The sequence below is a fragment of the Pogona vitticeps genome, chromosome 5, assembly GCF_051106095.1.
Source record: "Pogona vitticeps strain Pit_001003342236 chromosome 5, PviZW2.1, whole genome shotgun sequence".
In the NCBI taxonomy this organism is placed as follows: Eukaryota; Metazoa; Chordata; class Lepidosauria; order Squamata; family Agamidae; genus Pogona; species Pogona vitticeps.
The window spans coordinates 118,575,001-118,601,752 of record NC_135787.1 but is presented as its reverse complement, the minus strand read 5'-3'; the positions used below and the strand labels follow the sequence as shown (position 1 = coordinate 118,601,752).

Below are 26,752 nucleotides of genomic sequence, written 5' to 3'. Positions count from 1 at the left end.
TGGTGCTACACCGAATGTATCCATTGTAAACCCTGGGGAGGGACAGGTTGGCTTTTATTCCAGGGCGATGGAATGAGCTAAATGAGGAAAAGAGGAGAGATAAATATGACGAAGTCGGAGCAGCTTTTGTGGATACATAGTTTGATAGTATTTTTTTTTTTTGTTACAGTGACTGCTCAAGGACTAATGTGTTATTTCTGGATGCACCAGGGATTTGGGATGGGGGAAAAAGAGCACAGCAAGTCTGCACAAGGTCCTAAGGATACATTTTATCTGCCAATGTTAGGATTACAAATTACTCCACTATCTTGACCGAGGGTCACATGCAGGAAGGTAGGGTTTGGGGCTACCTGTGTGGAGATAGACGGAAGACTTGTGCAGATGTTTACAGACATAGTTGACGAAACTAGCCTAGCTCTATGTCAAGTAGTATTGTGATTAGATTTCCCTATAGAAATGAAACTCCTTAAAACTGAATACACATTAGTTTGTGAATTAAAGTGTGTTTATATTTCACATGAAAAGAAATTGACTTGACTTGGAACTCCTTCCACTGACATCAGGGAAGAGCCAAGGAAAATATCAGTAAAATAGTGTTACTCGTCCTGTGCTGATGGGGGGAAAAAATGCAAATCTTACACTTCTGTGTGCTAGCAGCTGTTACTTGCCCACTTTCTTGTGCAGATCAATGTGTCGGATTTTGGGGGATAAACTTAGTCCATATTTGTGCATTGAAAATCTAGATGCCTTGGTGGTTATTATGGAGATCCTGTTCTGGGATCTGGGGATCACTGCCGGCCTTGCCCTTGCCCAGATGGACCGGAAAGTGGTCGTCAGTTTGCCAGTGGCTGTTATCAAGACCGTACTACACTACAGGTGGTGTGTGTCTGTGAAAGTGGATACAAAGGTAAGATTCCTTGTGAAGTACAACTAAGGTGGTTCCTTTGTGTGCACATTTCTGTGATCACAAACCTTTGGGTTGTCACATGGTGCTGTTCTTGCTGCAGCTGCTCTGTGCCATCATCTCGCTTAGGCTTTTCAAGGAATGTGAGATAGTTAAGGAGTGGTCTTGCCGGGGCCACCTCCACCTCATGGGTTTCAGTGACAAAATGGGGATTTGAACCTCTGGCTCCTGAATCACAGGCTGCCATTATGTCAACAACAACACATTGGCTCTCATGAGCCAATTCTTCACAGCATTTAAATTCTTCATTGTGTCGCTTGACCTTCGAATTAGTTCTCATATTAATGAATAACAACAAAAACCACAATTAAAAACAACAGAAGGTGCATATGGCATTTTAAAACACTATTCCTATCCCAAACCCCTGTCTTCCTACTTCGTTTACATCACTGATCCATAAATATCCTGTTAAGTGTCATGTATATATTGGATGAATTAAACTTACAAACAATGCTGTCCTCTGCTTCATGACCTAAGGGGGCTGAATCATGAAATGGGGAGCTGATACAGGGACAATCGATACAAATAAGGAACAGTAGTACAAATTCATTATGCTTTATGCACCGAAACAGAAACTTAGAAAAAAATTGGACAAAACAGGGAGTTAGCAACAAATCAACAAATCTTTGACAAAAGCTCAGATTCTCAATCAACCTGCAGTTTCTCTCCTTTGAAGTCAGTAATGCTATACACCAGTATATGCTCACTAAGATCTTGTATTTTCTTCTGTTTTTCCCCATGAGTTTTCCTGTTCGCTGTGTTTAGTTTCTCTGAACAACTTCCATTCCACTTCTTGACATATGAAGTGGCCTCTTTCTCTCCTTTGCCACAGTTTCCTTTGCATCTAATAATTTGCAGGCTGGTGTATCCGCTGAAGACGTTTCTTCTTTTTCCAATTGGTGCCTTGAATAGGGAGCAGATGTGATGAATGCGCTTCCAGTTTCTTTGGAAACCCTGAAGAGGTTGGTGGGACTTGCCAGCCCTGCCAGTGCAACAACAACATTGACTCAACTGATCCAGAGGCTTGTGACAAGAAGACAGGATTGTGCCTGAAGTGCTTGTATCACACAGAGGGTGAACACTGCCAGCTGTGTAAACATGGTTATTACGGACGTGCTCTTCAGCAGGATTGTCGAAGTAAGTGGAGGAGAGTCTCTGCCTCTGACCTGTATCAACCTCATTTGCTTTCTGAGTGCTGGACTAGTCAGACTTCAGCCTTGCTGAATCTACTATGCTTTTCACCCAACAACTGGAGGCTGGTGCAAACAGACATAGATACTGAGGAGAAATTCATGGACTCTGAATTTGTACCTAGTTAAACTTTTGTTTCATTAGTATAATCAGTGTAGGGAGAAGTAATCCTGCATTGCTAACAAATTTGGAGTCAGAAATCTGTACATATTGCAAATTATCCAGAGATTTGTCAGTATAACCTGGCCAAGCTGGCTATCCTGCACTGCAATGTTACTTTATTGCCGGGAATTCTAGGAATTTGCACACTGGAAGGATTCAGCTTCCTTAAAGGTCAACAAATAAACTTGATTTGAATGGGGTCTTGTAAATTGTTAGCTTTTCAGGATGTAACCCTAATACCCGAAACCTAATTACCTTGAGGCTAATCTTGAGTGGGCAAAGGCGATGTGTAAAAGCTGAAATGAAGAAAGACCTCCTGCCTAATCAGTACCTTTTGCATATCCTGAAAGGATGAAACTCTTGTGAAAGAGGAGGCTCCTCTTGTTGTTAGCATTCATTGCCTTCTTATCCAGAGAATAGCTGGGGCTGCTTCCTGTTGCCCTTAGGCTCAGGAGGGAAGAGGTCTCTTTTGTTTTATTTACAGAAACATTCCTACTATGGTAAAGAGTAGTGGCAGAGGATTTCTGAAAATTCAAAGCATGGAGAGAGGGGTGGAGAGGGCAATTGGAAAACAACAAAGGGTCCTTGCATCTTAAATATCAATGCATCAGACGTCATCTTGCATTCGTGATTTCCGGTGATATATGGTCAGTAAATGTACAGTAAAAATCATCAGAAAATGTATATGTTAAGGAATAGCTTTCTCCAGAAAAGTACATTTGTTGCTCTTCAAATGTGTTAGCTGGCCATAATAAATGGGAATTATAGAAGAACACAGCTGGAAGGCATGAGTTTAAAACTGCTAGTTTGCAATTTTATGATTTGGAGGTGCAATTTAAAAAGAAAAAAAAATTAATGTTCCTTGTAGAGTCTACCACATCCTCAAGACTTAAGACGTGTGACATAATTTTCTTATTTTCTTACTCCTTTTAGAACAGATCCGTAGCATTTTAAATTATTGAGTATGAAGAATGGGAAATAGTTGCTTTTCCTGTTTCTTCTAAGGACTAAGTCTAAAGACTGAGCTCTCTCCACTCCTGGCTCAGAGATTAAAGTCACAAGTGTCTTTAGGTTCAGAAAACAAAAGACCCAAAGGGGGTGAATTTATGAGATGAGCTAGGGCTCACAAATGAAGGAAGTGCGTAAGCTTTGGAGTTATGTTTCTTCCCCTAAACAAGGCTGTGATAATGTAACCCATTTTAAGTCTTTGGAATGGGTTATGTATCAATCCAGCAGGCGTACGTGTATCAGTCCTGGCATGTATCAGTCCAGCAGCCACATACACTGTTTTTGGCTCTCTGTTGGCGACTGTTACGCTTGGTAGGCATCTCTTTCCACAACCCCTGATGGCGTCTAAGTTGCTAGAAGCTGATTTTGACAATGTGTTCAAGAACTGTTGAAAATGTGCAGGTAAATGTAGAGAGATGAATGTAAATTTCCCCTGTTCTGCCTGTGGTTGCATTGTCCCATCAAGCATGATATAATAGCTTCTTAAGATTATTGATTGATTGATTTAAAATATTTTTATCTTTCAAAAGAACCCATGGCGTGTTCTCGACTTGTTAGCTCTGGGCTTTCACAAGCCTCCTTCCACACATGCCCTTGGCTGCTTTTTTCCTTCCAGAGTGTGTCTGCAATTACTTGGGAACCGTGCGCGAGCGCTGCGACGGCTCTGAAGACTGTGAATGTGAGAAAGAAACAGGACAGTGCCAGTGCCTTCCTAATGTGGTTGGTCAGAGCTGTGACCACTGTGCTCCAAACACCTGGAAGTTGGCCAGCGGAAGCGGGTGTGAACCCTGTGGCTGTGATGTAGAACGGTCCTTCGGCTCCTCTTGTAATGAGGTAAGACGTCTGTCTCACGACCGCTGGGTAATGGGTGGCAAGAAGAATTCAATGAATTGTTAGACATTGATATCAATATTCAGAAAGAATTTCTCACAGATTCGCTTGGCCCATGATTCTTCGGGGTGCTTGCTTGTGCTTTAGTTGTTTACATGAGTAATCGGTACCTGCTTGTTCTTATTTATTTATTTATTTATTTGACTTATATACCGCCCCATAGCGCTACAAGCACTCTCCGGGCGGTTTACAATTTAATTATACAGGCTACACATTGCCCCCCCCCCAGCGAGCTGGGTACTCATTTTACCGACCTCGGAAGGATGGAAGGCTGAGTCAACCTTGAGCCGGCTACCTGGGATTTGAACCCCAGGTCGTGAGCACAGTTTTAGCTGCAGTACAGCGTTTTAACCACTGTGCTAAAGCACTCCCTGGGCAGTCTACGACATAATTCTCCAAGGAACAGTTTGTTTCCCCCCCCCCCCCCCGAGAGCTGGGTACTCAAGTTTACCAACCTTGGAAGGAAGGAAGGCTGAGTCAACCTTGAGTCAGCTACCTGAACCGATCAGGATCGAACTCAGATTTCGAGCAAAGGGTTGACTGCAGTACTGCAGGTTAACCATTGTGCCACAGCTCCATTTATGCAAATCTTTCAAAGGTTTCACTAGTACAAAGATTCAAGGCTCATAACTTGGGAACTGTGTGTGAGGCCAAATTTTCAAGGTCCTAAAATAAAATGCAAGGTGATAATAGCCTATTCCCTGCTTCAAAGGAATAGCGGTTCCTTTCCATCTCTCTTTTTCTAAAATGACAACTCTACGAACATCCTCTTCCCAAGGGCTTCCATACTCCTGGGGCTGAACCAAACAGCCTGCAGGGTTTACATGATCTCTTTCATACAAACCAGAGAGATGCTACTCATCCCATGAGTTAGAACCAGAATTGGAAGCAATTACATTTCCCAGAATCTGTCAGCATGGCTGTTCCAATAGAAAGGAATTAGGCTGTCCTCAACTGAATATAATCTCACTGTTTCAATCTGTATCTTCTACTTACCCTTAAGATATTATGTGAGGTCCTATTGCAGGTCATGTTTAGTTTGACTTTAATGTTGGATAGTGCTCTGATGATCTTTTTAAAGTTCTTCTTTAGTTCAGTGTATTGGCCAGCCAGTTGATGAAGACCAGAATAACTGGATAAAAGTTTTGTGATAGGTTTGTTCTGTAAAAACGTCCTCTTTCAAAAAAAATTATTGATCCCCCCCTTGTTTTTTTTTTTAATGACAGTTTACAGGGCAATGCCAGTGCATGCCAGGGTTTGGAGGACGCACCTGTAATGAATGCCAGGAGTTTTTCTGGGGTGATCCTGGAGTGGACTGCCAAGGTGAGCACAATGCTTTAATTATTCAGTATGCATTGTTACTCTTGAAAGAACATTTCCAAATGCCAAGTCAAGTGTGTCCAATATTGTAACTTCCGCTTCTGCTGGGAGGCCGGATCACTGCTGAATAGACAGTTTGCTCTGTGCTTGTGCATATAAAAATACAAAAAAGCATTGATATTGGTGCCCTTATGCTAAGATGTAAGAAATTAGATACAAGATAGAACAAGATTCTGGGGTGCATTAATTAGCTTCCTTCTTAATGTTGCAATGTTTGCTACAATACCGTACTTAAGAAAGAGGCTCGCTGATCTTAGCTGGCTTCTAGGGAAACTAAATTTAATTCTGGTGAAAGTCTACTTATAAAGTAGATTTTTTTTTTGCAGCTTTGTAACAGAAAATGTAATTTTAATTTAGACACAGACTGTTAATATGATGATTTTCTTGATTGTTTATTATTATGATTAACAAAAAGTAAAGTGAAAAGATGTTTTCAAGATTTTGCATTTGAGTATTACTGGAGAGAAAAGCTGCATTTTATTTTTATTTATTTATTTGTCTTTTAAAGCCAATTTTGATATGATTTTTAAAATGATTCATGTTATCATAAATATTAAAACTAAAGAAAATATTAAAAGGAGTGAAGAAATTCAGAGAAAATAGAAGAGTACCTGCTGGAGTTGTAGAACCTATTAAAATACATTCACATATGTACATTCCATTAATTAAATCTAAGATAAAAGAAAGAGAGAAGCAATCTCATATTTGAATAAATTAAGTACCGTGGCAGCAATTATTCTGCCAAAGCAATTTGTCGGAATAATGTACAACTTGTTTTCACTGATGAACTCAAAAAAGAAAGTTAGGCTATAAAGTTTTATATAATCATTGAATGGCCTGAAGTTTACTTGCTCACCCCTTCTTTCTTAATTTTTTGCTTAGAATATCTCCTTGTTTCCTGTTGTATTGTTTTTTGTTATAAGTGTTCAGAAGTTGATGGAGGAGAAAGATATTAAAGTTTCTCTCTTTGTAGCAGAGTAGGTGATGTATAGGCATGTGGGCCATTAATCCTGTAATGGGCTCACAATAAAGCAGGAGAATTGTGGAAGGGAGAGATCTGTTAAATGTAATTTCTTTTCTTAGTTTTCTTTTTTTTAGAGGTCACCCACCCTTTTGCTGAAATCTTGTACCTTAGCTCAGGGCCCCCAACTCCTGGGCCACGGACCAGTATCGGTCTGTGGCCTTGGAAATACTGGGCTGCCAAGACAGATCTTCGAGGACCGAAGGAATGCACGTGTATGTGCACGCATGTGTACTCCTGCATACACACACACACTCACATGCCCATCCGCCCCACAAGCATGCACGCACGCCCAGATGCACATAAACCCCCCATGTACACCACAGCTGCATGCACACTCGCCGACATGCACCCCCCACATGGTCACAAGTGCACGCCCCCACCCACACCCTGCACACACGCACAGATGCACATGCACACACCCTGCATACATGGACACACACACACCCCAGTTCTTGGGAGAATGGTCTTCAACTAAACCGGTCCCTGGTGTTAAAAATGTTGGGACCCACTGCCTTAGCTAACTTGACATTGCGGCCATGTTAGCTAGAATAGCACCAAGGCTGAAGTGCTATTCATGAAGTATTTCACTGGTGGGATGGGAATCATGCAACCAGTTGCAAAATTGAATTGCATGATTCTCTATTGCATTGGTGTAAAACCTGGCAAATTTATATGAGAATACTTTTATGACCCACTTGCCCAAACAGAATTGTGGCCATTGACTCAATGGATCTACTCTAGTTAAAATTAGCAAATGGATTTAGATCAACAGAAATGTGTGAGTTATCTGTCTGTCTGTCTGTCTGTCTGTCTGTCTGTCTGTCTGTCTGTCTGTCTGTTTCTAAAGCTAGTCTAGATTAAAAAGAAGAAACAACTCTAAAAATACGCTTGTGGAAGTGCCATTTTAAAAAATGTTGCTTCATGAATGGTATCTTTCCTGCTTGTCCGTGTGTGTCATCATGCCTGAATGCTGTGTGTCTATTTTGCTGCAGGTTTGTGTGCATGCATGCTTGAATGTTGCTCCATGTTGTTGTGTATTAGGAAAATAAAATGGGCAGCATGTCCCTTTAAGCCCAGCAAAAGCATCTGGTCTTGATTAATTAGGTTGTTTAGAAAGCTAGTTTTGCAAGTGGCCTTTTGCAATTATAAACATGCCTGCCTAATGGAATGAAACTTCAAGGACTGTCTAGACCAGAACAATTTGTAGCTCTCTCTCTCTCTCTCTCTCTCTGTTTAAATAACATTTAAGCCAGTTGTCCTACATCTTAGAATAAAGTGAAATATCTCTTGATCTTCTAACTATATGAAAAAAGTAAAGTATTTGTGCTCTGATTTATTCTTTTACAATTAATAAATATGGGGTTGATTTGTTAAATAAACATGACTGTCTCTGTGTTACTGAGAGGATTCAATTTCTCCTTCCAAAAGAAGTACTGTAGTTAAGAACATTGCTTGGCTTGTTTAGGCATCTACAGCCTTGGTCTGGTCTTTTAGTGCTTGAAATATGAGTGACATACTCTGACTCCCTGTCATTTGCAGATGAAAAAGGGACAATTGCTTTCTGCTTCTGCACTCTGGTGCCAAAGATTACTGCTTAAATCCTATACGTACAAACATTGTTAGTGTGCTGATTTCATTTACTGTGCAAGAGTCTTCCTTCCTCTGAAGTAGGGGAATAAAATAATTTATAATTTTTTGCATCTCAGTTTGAGTTTAGCTACAGAATAACAGCGATTTAAATATATTTATCAGCAATTACACTCTCTCTCTCTCTCTCTCTCTCTCTGCAACTTTGGGAGAAAGGAATTTACTAGTTGTTTACTAGTGGCTCTGCCCAGCTTCAAAGCCGATTAATTCTACCACCCCACAACTCAGTGCTCCCTCTCTCCTTCCCCCATTTCCTTGCTGCCAATGTTTCTTTTTCTTCCCACTTTGGTCATTTACTCCTTCAGCCCCTGCACTTACTTCCACTCACACAAAAATGTAAATCCCAGTTTAAAAGCTTAAGCATATCAATTTCACAGTTATCATAGAATCATAGAAAAGTGAAGTTGGAAGGGGCCTACAAGGCCATCACATCCAACCCCCTGCTCAGTGCAGGAATGCAATCAAAGCATATCTGCCTGGTGCTTATCTAAGTTTTTCTTGAATGCCTCCAGTGTTGGAGCACTCGCCAACTCCCGAGGTAAGTGGTTCCACTGTCGTACTGCTCTAACAATTAGGAAGTTTTTCCTGATATTCAACCAAAATCTGAGTTCCTTTAACTTGAGCCCATTGTTGCGTGTCCTGCACTCTGGGATGATCAAGAACAGATCCTGCACCTCCTCTGTATGACAGCCTTTCAAATATTTAAAAATTACTATCATATCACCCCTCAGTCTTCTTTTCTCAAGATAAAACATGCCCAATTCTTTCAGGCTTTCCTCACAGGGGCTTGGTTTCCAGCCCCCTGATCATCCTTGTCACCCTCCTCCGAACCTGTTTCAGTTTGTTACCATCCTTCTTGAAGTGTGGTGTCACAATACGCAAGGTGAAGCCTAACCAATGCTGAATAGAGGGGGACTAGCACCTCGCAGGATTTGGAAACTATGCTTCTATCAATGCAGCCTAAAATATCATTATCCTTTTTTGTAGCCACATCACACTGTTGGCTTACATTTAGCTTGTGATCTATGACAATTCCCCATCTTGTAACTGTGCAATTGGTCTCTTTTTCCAAGATGCAGTACTTTGCACTTATCCCTGTTGAATTTTCTGTTGCTTTCGGCCCAGTGCTCCATCCTATCAAGGTCATTTTGAATTTTGTTTCTGTCTTCTAGGGTATTAGCTATTCCACCCAATTTGGTATCATGTGCAAATTTGACAATCATTTCCTGCACTTCCTCATCCGACTCATTAATAAAAATATTGAAGAGCACAGAGCCCAAGACTGAGCATTGGGGTACCCCACTAGTTACCTCCCATTGCTCAAGGGGGTCCGGAGCCTGGATCTCCCTATTTGGGAGTTCAACATTCTTAACATCTCCACTAGCTGGTCAGGCATCTGTGTCCACACCACCAGCATTTTCAGATACATGCCCCAGACCTGCCAAAAAAGCATGCTAGTATTATTGCTTTTTAAGAAATGCTAATTGGTAAATAGGGACAGACCTTATTTTATTCTATTCCTTAAAATAAAGTATGGAAGTTTTCTTTTGACTACATTTTCCACCCAGGCTGGGTTTCCTAATAAAATCCAGCAGCGTCGTCTGACCATGGTGAGTCGTTTGCTGGTGTTCATTTGTGTCTTCTGACCGCTGGGCTCACAAAAACTTCGAGGAATCCCTAATGGTTATTCAGAATATGTAAAATGTTTGTTCAGGGTATGCGAAAAAGTATTCTAGTAAATCAAATAGCCAGACAGAACCTTATTTATCCAGCGGCGCAAGCTGCTCAGAGATGATCATGCATTTCAGCTTTCTGAAGATTTAAGCTTTTGAAAACAACAAGACAAATGCATTTTTGGCCTCATTATAGCTTAGAAAGATTGTAGTGTCTCCTAAACACACAAGGAAACAAAACAGTTCTTGGGCAGTACCCAGAGCAGCCTCTGTGCTTTGTTGGTCCCAGAGGTTATTTCTGTTGATCGCAGAAATAATGTGCTTAATAATCCTGGTATACTGATTCTGATACAGTATAGCAGGGTGGCAACTTAAAACGAAAAGAGGGACCGAAGAGGACATTGAATTGCATATAACATATTCTAGCTTATACCTACAGATGCAGAATTAGAAATAAATTGTATAATTTAAATAGAATTGCCATATATCTCACTTAAGAGGGAAGACTTTGATTACTTACTGGGATCAAGTAGCTAAAAACCCTTCCCTAGATAAACGTTCACCTGCTGACTTTCCTTGTAGAAAAGGTGCAGTGGAATTTTAAACCAAGTGAATCAGTAAGACATCCTGCTACCCTGTTTCCCCAAACATAAGACCTAACCTGAAAATAGGCCTATTATGATTTTTCAGGATGCCCATAATATAAGCCCTACCCCAAAAATAAGCCCCAGTTAAGTGAAACCCCGCCCTCCGCCATTGTGCAGCAACCAGAAGAAGATGGCATGACTATATTTGAATAAATGTGAATTGTTGTACATGAAAAATAAAATAAAAGATCCACTGAAAATAAGCCCTAATGCATTTTTGGAGCAAAAATTAATATAAGACCTTGTGACACAGTATTGACACTGGGACATGATCCTGATGCTTGGACTCAAGTGACAGAATGTCCTTTCCTCACCCACACAGTCCTCGGTGCTGTTCAAAAGTCCCTGAGGCCTCTGGAGCAGATCTGGGGAGCGCAGGGAACTACAGAGTCCCTCACTGGGTCCTAGCTATGCAATCAGGTTCCTCTATTGAATTGCCCTGTTGGATTTTGGACATGCAGCAGAATTTCTAACCAGAGGTCATTTATAGAAGTAGATGACAAGGAGGCCATTTTACCAGTCTCAAAAAACAGTTGTGAAGTAGCCACGTTCTTGCTGTCCCTTTCATTATTCTTCCATATTTTTCCACACCTGTGTTTTATTCTATGAAATGGTTAGCCTAAGGTAAAGGTAAAGGTTCCCCCTTGACAATTTTTGTCCAGTCGTGTTCGACTCTAGGGGGCGGTGCTCATCCCTGTTTCCAAGCCATAGAGCCAGCGTTTTGTCCAAAGACAATCTTCCGTGGTCACATGGCCAGTGCGACTTAGACACGGAACGCTGTTACCTTCCCACCGAGGTGGTCCCTATTAATCTACTCGCATTTGCATGCTTTTGAACCGCTAGGTTGGTGGGAGCTGGGACAAGTGACGGGCGCTCACTCCGTCACGTGGATTCGATCTTACGACTGCTTGGTCTTCTGACCCTGCAGCACAGGCTTCTGCGGTTTAGCCCACAGCGTCACCACGGTTAGCCTACCTGTTGAAAATAAACATGGAAGCCTATGTGTGTGAAAAATATGACTGGCCATTTTTATACCTTTTCAATTGTTTTGACTAGTTATATTAATATGTAAATGACCATTTCAAATACTTTGTTTCTCTGTTTGAAAAAAAATAGTTTTAAATGAGGTTTTTTTTAAAAAATGTAGTCCTTACAATACAGAATTGTGTCTTACAGCGCAATAACTTAAAATAATGTGGGTCATTTCTCAACATCTTGGCAGGCCACACAAATTTTAGACATTAGTCTGAAAAGTTGGACTTCATCCACAGTATGGACCTTGCTGCCTAACTTTTTCTTTTTCAGCATGTTTTAAATATTTTTGAGAAGCTGAAAATTCTTCCCTGACATGCAAATTTAGGTGAAAATTCTTTAGAAAGCAACCATTTCCCAGCACCAATGAATGGGCTGAAAACTTCTAGAGAATTCAAATATGGCCTTGATTCATATTCACTAAATTTGAAATTAAATCTTTCTGTAGTATTGGTTTTAGGGGAGAATTCCTTATATGTGGCTGTTTAGACATCCCCACCAGAGAAAGATACATTCAAAAGCACAAATCAATTCCTTTTGTGAAATTAAGCATATAAAAGATTAGCAGTTAGGGGAACAAGAATTGTATCTGATGGGTCAGGCTAGAATTCTGTACTGTTAAGACTTTGTTCCCAAATCCCTCTAAATGACTGAGATTTCCTCCTCTTCCCTGGAGGCCATGTAAAATGAGTCTTAGTGGAGAGACAATAATATGGATAGTTCAGAGATATAGCATTACACTGGGCATATTGCCAAGAACTCAGTATTATTTTAATTAAAAGAAGTTCAATTGTGTTTATTTCAACTCAATATGATGGCTTATCATGTGCTGTGTATTTATTGAGGAACATGGTAACACTGAGAACAGGAAGAAAAGATGGGAAATGGTTTTGTACTTATTGTCTTTCAGTTACTAGTACTAGCTGAATTAGAACATCCAAAATTAGAAAAACACCTAAAATGTTCTAACATTTTTATTAAGTGCGCATTTGTTCCTACAAAACAAATATAAAAACTCTCTCAGTATTTGGAAATACCTTAAAGGTTCCAATGATCTCAGACATCTTGTCGAAATAAATATCTTTAAAACTGACACAGGAGTAGTTAATGGTATTATTTCTGATCCCCCAAATCCATCATTGATGGATCAAGAATTAGCCTTGTATTTATATGTCCCTTAGCTACCAACTGCCCATGGAGAACAAATTGGTTGTTTCGGATTTTTAAACCTGGTTGGAGGTGAAACAAACCACAGTTGGTCAGCTTGGACACAACCATGAACAATGGTTTGCCTGCACCAGGAAAATATCCAATGAACATAAAGAAGAAGAGAGCCCCCATGTATGAGCTCATTCCTGGTACTTCCGACTGTGACTATGGATAGTTTAAAAATTATGTGTGAACTGATTTATAATAATTGTTCTTTGGTTGCTGTTGAAAACTCCTTGTAAGTGAGAATCTATGTCTCCTGAGCATACATAGATATACATTTATGTTGCATTTATTTCAGAACCATGCCCAAGATATAGTAATTATCTGTATAGATATGTTTACTGACAGACATGTTTACCCCATTAAATATGCTTTTAAAAGAGCAGATTTCACCAAAATTTCTGTGAGTTAACTTTTTCTGTAGTTGAACTATCCTTATTGTTGTATATTAGCAATTAGCAATGTTTTTAAAATCAACTTTACATTGACTTTCAATTAATATTGCATGCCACTGTCATACGTCTGACATTTCACCGTATGGTGCCTTTTCTTGATTTTTTTTACAGGAAAAGGCTACTGCTTCTGTTCAGTATTTCACTATTGTAAATAGAGTTTATTCAGGACAAGTGGCTCTTGAAAAAGGGTTAAGGATTTGGTTTTGAATGGCTGCTTGGTTGTAAATGTTTTACCAATAAGGTATTTTTCTCATCTTTCTATAGAAATTACCAAAAACATCAGGTTGGATTAGATTTTTCCCACTCTTAAACTCTGGAGTTTTTTAAAATTTCAGTTTGACCTGCTTTGGAAGATAAAATTTATGTTTTTTTAAAAACATTCAATAGCAATTCATGTATGATATTTATTTTACTCCTACTTTTAAGTATTTTTCCCTCCAGTACATAGAAAACCGATATTGAAATTTTTTCTCTCCCACTGCTTCTTTCATGTGCCTCAGCTAATCTAAAATGCATTGTCAGTGGGTGAGTCTGAGATAACAGACCATATTGAGACATACTTTGAAGCGTGGGTGTTAGTGAACAACATTGATTAAGTTAGGTTAGGTGGCCTTTTAAATAAGAATAACATTTATCTCTTCTTCCATACAACGGTGCATAATAAAACTTCAGTGAGATATATGGATTCACGAGTGGTCTAATACGATCAGATAGGCGGGATAGAAATAAAATAAATAAATAAATATAAATAAATATGTGAGCAAATCACCTAAGGCAGTGGTCCCAACCTTTTCCGAACCGCAGACCAGTTGGTGGTGTGGGGGTGGTGGGCTCATGAGTGGGCGGGGTGCACTCATGCACATGCGCAGATGGGCAAGGTGTGTTCATGGGTGGGCAGTGTTTGCTCGTGGATGGGTGGGGTGCACTCATGCGCATGCACGGATGGGTGGGGTGTGCTCGCAGGTGGGCGGGCCACCCATGAATGTGTGTGGGCAGGCCATACGTATGTGTGTGTGTGGGCATGTGTGGTGGGAGTGTGGGGGACAGGAGATCTGTCTCTGTGGCCCGGTCCTGCTAAGGCCACAGACCGGACCGGCCCCTGACCTAAGGGACCCTGCAGGAATTAGGGGACCCTCAACTGAGCAGGGTCAGGCTGTGAAAGACTGACGTGCCAGAGGATCCCCCTAACAACTGAAAGCCGAGGGGCCTGGTTGTGGGTTAATTTGGCCCTGGTCATATCTGAAATGTACTTTCTTTGTGCATTTTTTTTATTTTGGACTGTGGCACATATAACTTTCTTTTTTAAAATGCGTTTGGGCTCTGTTGATTCCACATTAGACCTGTTGCCTCCCACTCCCCATTGCTTTACTGTTTCCATTGTTTGCTTCAACGTAGCATCAGGGATGTTCTAGGCTTGCTTGTCATATACATCACAGTATGTATTAAGATAGTATTAAGAATAGCAGAAATATTGACTGAAGAAAGGGTTTGTGCAAAAAAGTGTGTTGAAAGAACTAGATCAGACAGAACGTGTGAATTTACCAGTCAAATATGTGGAAGAAAGGATGTGAAACGTTTGTGTGTCAGTTGAAAACTTAGAAAAGGAAAATGGTGGGCAGAAGAAAAGGGAACTGATCTGCTCAAACAACTGACAGTGTATTGAAATAGCTGTCTTAGTGAGGGGAAGATTAGGACTGTACTTTTCCTATCTCCAAAACTATGTGTCTCTGTCACTACCCTATTTATATACAGCAGTTATAATATATTAGTTTTGAGCTTATAGCCTTCTAACACTGCAGAAGTTGGAAATGCTGCTTTTTGGGGGAGGGTACAACTCCACGAATACCCCAGCTGTTAAGGCCATTGACCATGCTGGCTGGTTGATGGTTATACTTTGTGTTATTGTCCAAAAGGCTCTGAGAGCACATAAGGAGGAGTGTCATTTATCATTTCCCCGGTCCTGAAATCCTCCAGTTCTGTGAAGACAGTATTGTTGTTAGTGTTCTAGGCTTTCTAGACCTGCAGATGGGAAGCCATCTTACTTATGGTACAACATGGTTTCGGACCCACATTTCATTAAAAGAAATCATTGAAGGTGTTAAGAGTGGGGCTTTTGAATTTCTAAGATCCCCACTCCCAGAATCATCCAAGTATTTGCTTTCAAGGAGGAGCCAGCCCTGATGCTTGTTAGGAATAACTGGAGCGCTTCATGAGAAAGATGATTCTGTGAGAGGTTGCCTCTTTCGATCCTAATGGGAAGCAAAACTGTCCATCACATGGAATATTACAGGGACTCCCAGCATGCACCAGGGCCATCTCTTCCTCCTTGGGAGCACAGACATTAGGAACAAAACACATATGTCGGTAGGGGTACCTTTCCTTTGTGTTTTGTTTTTGCTCTCCCACTCCTTGACTTCTGTCTAGGGGATTTTCGGCATGGGACTACTAGAAATAAAATCTGCAATTGCAAAATGGCTGTAGAAAACCAAGGAATAATGGGCACTGCAAGAGATAAAGCAAGGGATTTCAGTATCTTCTGTAGTAATAACCATGTGCTGTCAATTCTGACTTATGGTGATGCTTTAAAAGGTTTTCTAGGTAGAGAGTACTCAGAAGCCATTTACCATTCCCGTCTTCTGAGCATCTGCTGGGAGTGTGCAGCTCGCCCAAGGCCACAAAGGCTGGCTCTACATACAGGAGGCACAGTGGGGAATTGAACTCTCCACCTCTGGCTCTGCAGTCAGATACATAAACCACTGAGCTTTCCAGTCAGCTAGAATCTTCTATAGAGAGTATCAGAATTAATGCTCTGGAAGTCATTTAAAATAAGACATATCTAGTAATCCAGCTTAAAATGTCATTGTAATATCATGTTTGACCTACTTAAGCATGCTTTTATGATGCACTACCCCCAGGATCCAGATGTGCCACTGAGGGACTTGTAGTGAACCCATTTCTTATCTTCCTGTATCCTGCATGTGCTTTTGTACTAGGTTTGTACTAGATAAGTTAACACCAATTCGTGTTCTCTCATGTTGTGCAACATGAGGAAGTAAGCAGGGATATATTCCAAGAATGTGCTGTCCTGGTTTTGATCATCTGTAGCCAAAGAGTCTGGCAAACACCACAGCAGAGCTTCCAATTTTGATTTAGAAGTTAAAAGAAAAGAAAAGCAGGGAAGAACCATGCAAAGCTAAGCTTTCTGTGCAGCTGCAGCATATAGAATTCTTGGGGCATCTAAAAAATCAGTATTCATTTCATTCTGTATCTTTCATTTTTTTAAACTCAGTCAGTCAGCATTCTGTAACCATTGAGCATGTTCAGTGGCCCCCTAGGCTGTTTTCAGTTTCCTCACACATTCCATTAGTGGTCTGGGTTTTTTCTTTCTTTTTTAAAAGATGTTTTGCATTTCTACATTCTCTTTCTGTCAAGCCTATGAAAATTACCTCTTATGGGTGTATAGCAGTGTTTTGGCTACCTACTCAACAGCAATCACAGCCTGGACATTGGAAACACAGAGAATTACATGATTTCAGTTGATTTGGTCAGGATACGTTTCTGTGGCATGTTGTCAGAGAATGATCACATGAGACCTCATATGGGCTCTGGAGCATATGTGATTTTAATTCTTGTGTTGTCTGCTATATAGATGGCTGGGTAGCTCAGTGATTTTGCTTGCTGGTTGTGGAGACAGAGGTTGAGGTTTGATTGAGAAGAACCAACCTGTGTAGTCTTGGGCAAGCTACATGGTCCCAGAGCATCCCCAGATGAGAGAAATTATTAGACTAGGCATCCTTCAGTGTCGAAAGACTATGGTAATGTGCTCTGTATGGAAGACGTGGAACAGCATCTAGTGTGGCTGAGAAGGCCAATTCGAGAGTGACAATCCCTTCCACACTGAAGACAAATACAATCTGTCCCCTGTCCAGCTCCCTGATTTTGCTGCTTTTGTGACTGCCTTTTTGCCTCGGCCTGCTGGACAAGTGTCTCTTCAAATTGGGAGAGGCCGTGATGCAGCGCCTGCCTCCAGACTAAACACTCCAATGTCAGGGTTTCCCATCTGTTGAGGTCCATTCCTATGGCCTTCAGATCCCACTTGCAGATGTTCTTGTATCGCAGCTGTGGTCTCCCTCTGGGGCAATTTCCCTGCACTAATTCTCCATACAGGAGATCCTTTGGAATCCGACCATCAGCCATTCTCACGACATGCCCTAGCCAACGTAGACGTCGCTGTTTCAGTAATGCATACATGCTAAAAATTCCAGCTCATTTTAGGACTACTCTGTTTGGAACTTTGTCCTGCCAGTTGATACCAAAAATGTGTCAGAGACAACGCATATGGAAGGTGTTCAGCTTCCTCTCCTGTCATGCACAAAGGGTCCAGGACTCACTGCAGTACAGCAGTGTGCTCAGGACACAGGCTCTATAGACTTGGATCTTAGTAGTTGCTGTCAGCTTCTTATTGAGTCATACTCTTTTTGTGAGACTTGAGAACATACAGTAGTAGCTGCTTTGCCAATGCATTTATCCATCTCAACATCTAGGCAGAGAGTGTCAGAGATTGTTGAGCCAAGGTACACAAAGTCATGAACAACCTCCAATTCTTGCGTGGAGATGGTAATAGAGGGAGGTGAGTCCATGCCCTGGCCCATGACTTGTGTTTTCTTCAGGCTGATTGTTAGTCCAAAGTCTTGGCAGGCCTTGCTAAAACGATTCATGAGTTGTTTGAGGTCTTCAGCAGAGTGGGCAACAATGGCTGCATCATCGGCGAAGAGGAAGTCCCGTATGCATTTCAGTTGGACTTTGGTCCTTGCTCTCAATCTAGAGAGATTAAAGAGCTTTCCATCTGATCTAGTCCAGCGATAGACACCTTCTGTTGCAGTTCCAAAGGCATGCTTTCAGAGAAAGTATTAAGTCAATTCTAAGTACTGTGTACCTAGGAGATCCTGGCAAGGGTCACCATAAGTTGGAATCGACTTAATGGCACATGCCATATAATGCCATATAATGCACTCCCACGGTGAATGTGACATACTTCCAGAAGTAGCTTTGTACCATTAATAATTCAATGTCACATGAGCCTGCTTTGATTTATTTAATTGCTGTGCCCCACCACCCCTTTTATGGTTATAAAATAATTTGGCGCAGTGGTTAAAACGCTGCACTGCAGCTAAAACTGTGCTCACGACCTGGGGTTCAAATCCCATGTAGCCGGCTCAAGGTTGACTCAGCCTTCCATCCTTCCGAGGTCAGTAAAATGAGTACCCAGCTTGCTGGGGGGGGGGGGGGCAATGTGTAGCCTGTATAATTAAATTGTAAACCGCCCGGAGAGTGCTTGTAGCACTATGGGGCGGTATATAAATCCAATAAATAAATAAATAAATAAATAAATTTTTCTGTAGTAGTATCACCATCATTTCCCCTGAATGTGCTGATACCTCCTTCTTGTTACTCAGTGTTTCTGTCATGCCAGTATTCCTGTTTGTACTTAAAGCCTAAGTTTATTATTAAAATAGATAATAATTATTTAATAATAGAGAAATCTGGGGGGAAAAAGCTTAATGGTTTTAAAAGCAACTCATTTATTTTATATTTTAGAATCAATAAGATGTGTAAGTTACTGTTTGTAGAAACATTTTCCCAGGCATTCATTGAATTAAATTAAAAAACACATATGATAGTTTATAAAAAATACCACCAACTAATCCCAATCCTGTCATTTCTTTTCCCATTGTTGTCAGATACATTGATGATAAATATCTCCAATTCTATATTTATCTATAATTCCCTTTCACTGCAAGAATTTTTGTTTCTTCATATTTTGTAAATTAGTGATAATATAGTTGCATGTTGATGATTCTGGAGCCCCTCTGGTTTATAGGTAAAAATAAGGAGAAACCTGTGAATTTATTTTTACTATACTCTAAAAACAAAAACAGTAAAGGATATTTTAAGATGTATTGAGTGCATGATCTGATACAATCTTGAACAGACAGCACCGGGTTGAAAGAAAAGGCACCAGCCTTCTGTTTTTGTTACACCCATATGAGGAATGTGAATAATTAGACATTATCCTGAGTGTCTTTTCCCCAGAAACTAATAGTAGGGGTAGGGTTAAGTGATTCCTTATCCCCCCCTCAGCCTTCAAAGAGGAATGAATTGCCTGAAGGGTTTTGCGTTCCAAAGTAGGCGATTCACTGTGGGAATGCTGAAGTTGCTTTGATGGAAATAAAACCCCTTGTGTCGGCTTAATTTTGAAAACAAAAAGGCCATTTTGTTAAATTGCACCAACATAAGTTGAACAGCAGGACAAGGCTTCTCTCTGTCTTTCTCTTTCTCTCTCTTTTTGTATTTTTTTACATGAATTCTACAAGAAAGCTGTTTTTTGTTTACAGTAATTTCTTTTTTAAAATGGTCTTTTAGAAATCTGGCTAAGTAATGTGAATATATAGAAGTAACTGTACAAAATACTATAAGTCCAGTGTCGCCCTGCCCTGGAGGTTCTCCTCCCCTTCTCTGTTTTGTCACGTTCTTATGGGATACTTGCATATTGTTAGAAGAAACCTCAAGGATAGACTATAACACAAATAGGGAACCTAGATAATGCGTTGCAGAATGGATGGATGTGTTAAATTTCTGATGTCTTGTCTAATAATAATAATAATAATTTACTGTCACTGAATGTATATACACCGTATACACTCACAACGAAATTCACAAAGAACACTCAGAGACCAGACCAAAACACATACATCCCTCATAACTATCCTAAAATCCAGAACCCCGCCTAAGAGCACACAGTAGCCACACAACATACAACACAACAGAGCAAGTAATAGTAATACAGTCCAACAATTCACTGCTGGTGATTCTTAAGTTCCTTGTTAAGTTCAATTATAGGATAAAAACTGTTTAAAAAAGGTGTCATCCAAGTTTTAATTGCTCTGTATCTTCTGCCGGAAGGCATCAGTTCAAAGAAGTTATAAGCAGGGTGGGAAGAATCTTATTAAAATATATGACATTCTTCTACTACAGACCTTACTCTGTTGGGTGTCAAAGTTCTGCCATTTTGAATGGTGACATTTTGTGCTTTTGATCATTTATGAGTTCTGTTTCATCACAATGGTGTCTACAACTGCAGTGGAAAATACTTTCTTCTCTGTCTTGACCATTATTTAAACAAATATTTTCAACTGTAGCAGCTTCTAGTTATGATGGCTGACCAGGCTATTTGCTTTTATGTTAGTGTTGTTGCTTATTTAAAAATTAATTACTATTTTTACTATTAGATCTCTCCCAAATCTACTGTTATATTGCATGTTTTATGTTAGAAAAGATCTGCCTTGGAAGTGGTTTTACTACCTTAAAGGACAGTCTCTAAAGGGAATGGTCAACCACCTCTAAGTCTTCCATACTTTGAAAACCTTGGAAAGGTTATCATAAGCTAAAATCAAGTTGACAGGACATAATTATGATTAAATATTGAGCTAAATCCAACACCAGCTATTGCCTGGCCACTAATGGGGTCTTCCCCAGCTGCCGTCCAGTTGAACTGGACTGAATTTATCAGGAAAATTAGCATCAGTAAATACTGTTCATGTTAATAGAGATCCTGTTTGGTAATGACTTGTTTCTCTTTTTCAGCTTGTGACTGTGACCTGCGGGGTGTTCAGACCCCACAGTGCAACCGCACAACCGGCCAGTGTATTTGTCGCGAGGGAGTCGAAGGAGCCCGTTGTGATAAGTGCACCCGGGGCTACTCTGGCACTTTCCCAGACTGTGTACCTTGTCACCAGTGTTTTGCTCTCTGGGATGTCATCATTAGTGAGTTGACTAATCGGACACAGAGATTCCTTGAAAGAGCAAAAGCTTTGAAAATCACTGGGGTCAGCGGTCCTTACCAGAAAACTCTAAATTCTGTGGAAGAAACACTAAATGAAATCAAAAGTATTGTTGCTCAAAATCCTGCTGCCGAACCTCTTCGGAACATTGGAAATTTGATGGAGGAGGCTGAGTAAGTATACCACAAAATGAAATCAACATTTCTTCCTGTATGCTCGGTCATGAATAATTGCAGATCTTGAATACTGCAGGAGCAGAGGAGAGAGAGCGAGAGAGAGAGAACTGTGTCATACAGATGGAAAATTTGAAGGAAATGATGAGACTGCCTAGTAATTAGCAAGGAGATTCGTGTGCTGATTGTTTATATTCTCCTGGGATGTAGGGAAGACACCTCTGTTTATATGAGAGAATGTAAGATGAGAGATTATGTATTGTTCAGCCTTTGGCAGGTTAGTCATTCCCATTCTTCCTTCAAAATAGCAAATCTGGTGGAGGTTGTTGAAAACCTCCAGTTGTTTATGTATCTCTAATTGAAGTTGAGCTGTCAACCTGAGAGACAAATTAGGCAACTTAATTGCATCAGCTGCCGGTTGAGGATGATCAGTAGACACATTTCAGGTTTTCATACAACTCAATGGCTTGTGTGCTTTTCCAGCAGAAGTTGGTTCTTCTTTTACTATTTAATATGGGCTTATAAGTGTTAGCATTAGCATTATTTTATAACAAGTACTTTATAACAATACAGTGCTCTAGCACTGTGTACTCGCCCAAGACTGCCCAAGTGGCAGGGCACAGGACCCTGTCAGCTGCGCATGTGCCAGGTGATTTTGGCTGGCCCCCTAAGGCAGAACCGCAGGGATTCCCGTACCCAGTCTGCGGTTCTGCAGCCAACTGCTCCAACCCACTGAGCTGTACCTGCTATAGGTTTAGCGCTAATCATTTCTGGGTATTTCTCCCTCTCACTTCTTTCTGTTGGACCTTAATCACACACACAGTGATGGTCACAAGAATACTTAAGGCTATTTATGTGCAGTCCAGCTTGGATTGCACAAAGATGCCCAATGCTCTACCAATCATATTTGTTTCAGAACACTGAAGTCAACACACCTGGTGTGGAAAACTGGAGTGGATTTGTAGGGAAAGCACTTCTGTGCAGGCTCAAGTCCTAATGCAGCAAACAAATTTCTGGACTGAGTATGTGTGCAGAGGCATCGCTTTTCTGGATTCTCAGTCAGCCCACCTGAGCCAATATTTTGCAGCTGGTTCTCATTGCTGGACTGTGGGAGTCTAATGCAAACCAAAGCAGATCCTACACACCTCACATCTGCCCACCTGAAAGTTGCTGGTTTCACTGCAGTATAAAAGTCTGTTCAGAGGCTGTGTTGCATGTGCATGAGGGAATGTATGTAAGACTATGTCTGTTCGTGTCCTCTGCCTCCACATGCACTCATCTTGACAGTCCATAGAAGCCTGTGTTGCCTATTGAAGGATTCCCAAGCATGCACGCAAATCCTGTGTACCTTCAGAGATTGTGTTAAACACATGTAGAGATCAAAGCCAATGGTTCCCACTTTTGTACTCTCTGCATTTTCAGTGTAAACATGTAATGGCTGGAATCTTGTTGCTTAGCTCAGTAAGTCACACCTAGATTTGGTGAGTGAGTTCTGCCATAAATTCCACTGAATCGGTGAGTTAACTACGTTAAGCAACAAGATTCCAGCCAATGCAATTGAAAGAAGAATCTAGGGGAAGAGATAGCCTTTTGGAGGGAAGGGATAACTTCGCATAGCCAAGAAGATCTCCATTTTATAGCAAAGCCATAGGGCAATTCTTGTCTACACATTTTATTTGTCCAGGGACTGACCCTGTAGAAGTACTGTGCACACTGAAGTTGTGTATGTGCAGCATGGGGAAGACTGTTTAGCATTCAGTTCTCACAATTCTCTTTTACTGCATATTTCATGACTTGTCTTAAAAAGAATCCATTGTGCAGTTACCCCACCCCCAGAGCTAGTCTGTAAAAATAAATTTTAATAGCAGATTTGGTAATTACATGAGATATGAAATGAATTATGTATGGCTGCTGAGAGTCAGTGCTCTGACCGATGCAGTTGGCAAAGTTCAAATGCATTACAACAGACTTTTGGCATTTAGACTGAGTTAAGTCTCACATAAAACAGCTGTTTTCTGAGCCCTTGGCTGTCTTGGACTTCTATAATGATGAGGATAAAGAAGTGATACTCCTCTGATAAACCAGTATCATAGTTGGAGAATTGTAACAAAATAACTCAGCAGGTCATGGGGGGGGGGGAGGGAAGGGATTAAGCTATCCCATTTCCACCCCTTGTTAATTCAAGGCCAGTCAGGTTTTGTTCTGTTTCACTAAATTGAGGTTCTGTTTTGTTCACAGGAAACTGAAAGCAGATGTTGCAGAGAAGATAGCAGAATTAGAAGAGACGGTATCCAAGGTGGCAACAGAAAGCAATCACACGGACACCCAGCTCAGTGCGCTAGAGGCAGATGCAAAGAGCCTCGACAGCGTTGTGAAAGAACTGGCAGAGCAACTGGAGTTCATAAAAATCTCTGATATCCAGGGTCTGTGTTTATATGTGGGGTACATTATTTGGAGGTTTTCCCTCTTGCTTTGTGTTTGGAAATAGTTTGGGGGGGTGGGGGTGGGGTTCAACAATTTCAGAAGGTCCTTTCTACCCACGCTGCCTGGTAGATCCTGGGAGTTACCCCCTTAAAAAAAGGACAACTCTTCCAAGTTTTAAGAAACTGCTTTTGGTCAGCGCACAGTGAAAGCAGATGCATCCAAGTCCTGCTGATTTTGGTGAACTAATATATGTTTGTGCTTAATCTTCCCAATGAAATGAATGGAATCCAAAGATGTTTCCCTACAGCTACTTCCTCAAGTTACGTCCTTGCAGGTCTTTTCAATTACAACTTCCATCAGTCCCAGCTAGCATTGCCGCTGACCTGGGATTATAGGCACTATAGTTCAAAATGTCTGGAAGTGCCCAGGATGGGGAATCCTGGACTTATGGGTAAAGGGGAAGAACATGGCATAGTCTTTCTGTTTGCACTGGGGCAAATTAGTAGGAAACCACTAACACCTTTGATAGAGCTTTGTAGAAGAACAACGAGTCATAGCTTTGTCATCAGCTGGGTTTCAGCATGTGGATTTTGTTTGTAATGAGAGGAGCGCAGAATTCTCAATGGTTCTCACGTTTGATCTTTTCAGGAGCCTTGGACAGCATCACCAAATATTTTGAAATGTCCCTGGATGCAGAAAAGAGAGCCAATGCCTCAGTTTTTCTTCCAGGAAGTGTAGTAGAGCAATCAGCCGAAATGCGGCTAGAAGTGGAGAGTCTGATCAATGAAACAGAGACGGAGTTCAAGAGTAAGCAAGAAGAGCAGTCACGCCTCTTGGATGAACTGGCAGGCAAATTGCAGAGCCTGGATCTTGCAGAAGTGGCTGAGAAGGTACTCAGGAGTCCTTGGTATAAGAACAGTGATCACAGAAAAGAACAAAAAAATGGAAGGAAGGCAGACCAGGCTGGGAAGACAGGACCAAAAATGTGGAGGACAATGCACTTGAATTAAGCTCAATCTGCAGGCAAGGGTGGGCAATACCTGCCTTCAGATTGTGTACAAAGCCTGCACAGCTTCCTTTTTTTCTTACAAACTCAACAGTGAGATTTCCATGGTGGCAAAGTGTGAGGGCTTAGAGAAGCCAATACAGTGGTGCCTCGCATAACGAGCACACAGTTTAACAATGAATTTGCATAGCGATTCGTTTTTTGGGATCGCTATTGCGATCGCATTGCGATGTTTTAATGGGGCAAAAATCGCTTTGCGATGATCGGTAAGCGTTTCGCTTACCGATTTTCGCAGAGCGATTTTTTAAAAACAGCTGATTGGCGGTTCCAAAATGGCCGCCGGATGCCCAAAATGGCCACCCACATTGTTTTTGCGCCCTGCCCTCGCTTACCGAGGGCGCGAAAATGGCGGCGCTATGGAGAAACTTCGCAGAACAGTGAGTTTTGGAGCCATAGGAATGCATTAAACTAAGTTTAATGCATTTCTATGGCATTTTCCGTTCCGTATGGCGATGTTTCCCCATAGCGACGGTTAATCCGGAACAGATTAACCTCGCTATGCGGGGCACCACTGTATGCCTTTTCAAAGATGCATTTCAAAGGGACCAAAATATTCAGTGCAGCTGAAGACACCATTACAGAATTGCCACTAAGTGGCCATAATCCAATGCATAGATGCACACATTTAAATCAGTTGGGCATAGTTCGTTTGAAACCTTTTATTTTCTGGTTGCTTCATCCATCTTTTTGCTCACCATGCAAAATCTATGACGGAATGGAAGATGGAGAAGCAGCAGTCTGCCCTTTGATTTAATATAATGGGATGCTGTCAGTTGGGAATCATCCTTAAAAGAATAACCTTGTTTCTTGTACATTGAATGCAATGAAGAGTATAAAGTTTTTATAGCATGAGTAGAGATACATCTACTGCACAGAAATGGAAAGGGAATTCAGCTGGACAGCTGCTGTAAGGTGTAAAATAGATAATTTATTGCACTGCCTCTGACCTTTGGTTATTGGTGCAAGAAAGCAAGTACTCTAAGGGTTAAAAAACAGGACCACTGCTTTCAGCAAGAGGGCGCTTTGGGTAACAGCCGCAGCACATTTGCAGTAGGAATGTCCTTGAGTTTTAGAAATCACTGTAAAAGTTTGAGTAGCTGTTCCTGAGCAGCCAAGGCCATGCAGAGTACCCTGTATGGCAGGGGTGGGCAATTGATTTCTATGGGGGGGCACCTGAAAAATCTGAACTGTGTTCGGGGGGCTGAACCAACTTTACTTAAAAATAAAATGAAATTGTAATTCATTCACTGTGGGGGAGGGGAGGGTAAAAAACCCGACACTGAGCTAACTCACCTGTCCTCCGTTCCCCTGTGGCTTTCCTCTCTGACTGTCTTCTATCCCACGCAGGCAACGTGATGCATCATCACGTCGCCTGCGCAAGGATCGCTTCCGGCCTCTTGAGCCGCAGGCTCCACAGCCTGCGGCTCAAGAGTAACAGTCAAAACTCGTGAGATCCCAGCATTGGATCTTGCGAGCTTTGGTTACTGCCGTGCTGGGTGACCGGAGCCGGAGCTCCGGCCTACTTAGCGGCGATGGGCGGGCTGGAGTGGAGTGACGACTGGTGAGCCAGACAGGAGCGGCTCGCGTGCTGCACTTTGCCCAGGTCTGCTCTATGGGGTGCACAAGAGTATGATTGCTGAATGCCAACACATGGGTAGTCTTTCAGTGCTCTGTTGAAGTGGCACCACGCATGTGAACGGTTTAAGCAAAACTACTAATTCCCATTTGAAGTGCCCAAAGAATTTGCTGTTTTCTAAATTCTGTCGTCATCCATAATGAGAAATAACACACGATGGCACACCTCATGAACACTCTCTTTCCTTGAGGCAAACTGGTTCATTTCCGCATCGACTTCAAGGTTATGATGTTAACATTCAAAGCCCTAAACAGTTTAGGACCTAGGTACCTCTCAGTACACCTGCTCCCAGCCAATTCTGTCCATAATACCCGTTTCTCATGGTT

At 41.3% G+C, this 26,752-nt stretch overlaps 1 protein-coding gene across 2 annotated transcripts in view; it reads left to right on the top strand.

The window, feature by feature from the left end:
- Positions 1-26,752, top strand: part of LAMB1 (laminin subunit beta 1) — a 94,146-nt gene that overhangs the window by 59,734 nt on the left and 7,660 nt on the right. For both annotated transcript variants that reach the window (XM_073000649.2, XM_073000650.2), the window contains exons 21-27: positions 744-907; positions 1,877-2,101; positions 3,942-4,159; positions 5,443-5,539; positions 20,931-21,300; positions 23,539-23,723; positions 24,373-24,614. In XM_073000649.2, the coding sequence (XP_072856750.2) occupies positions 744-907; positions 1,877-2,101; positions 3,942-4,159; positions 5,443-5,539; positions 20,931-21,300; positions 23,539-23,723; positions 24,373-24,614 (1,501 nt within the window). The remainder of the gene's footprint in view (positions 1-743; positions 908-1,876; positions 2,102-3,941; positions 4,160-5,442; positions 5,540-20,930; positions 21,301-23,538; positions 23,724-24,372; positions 24,615-26,752) is intronic.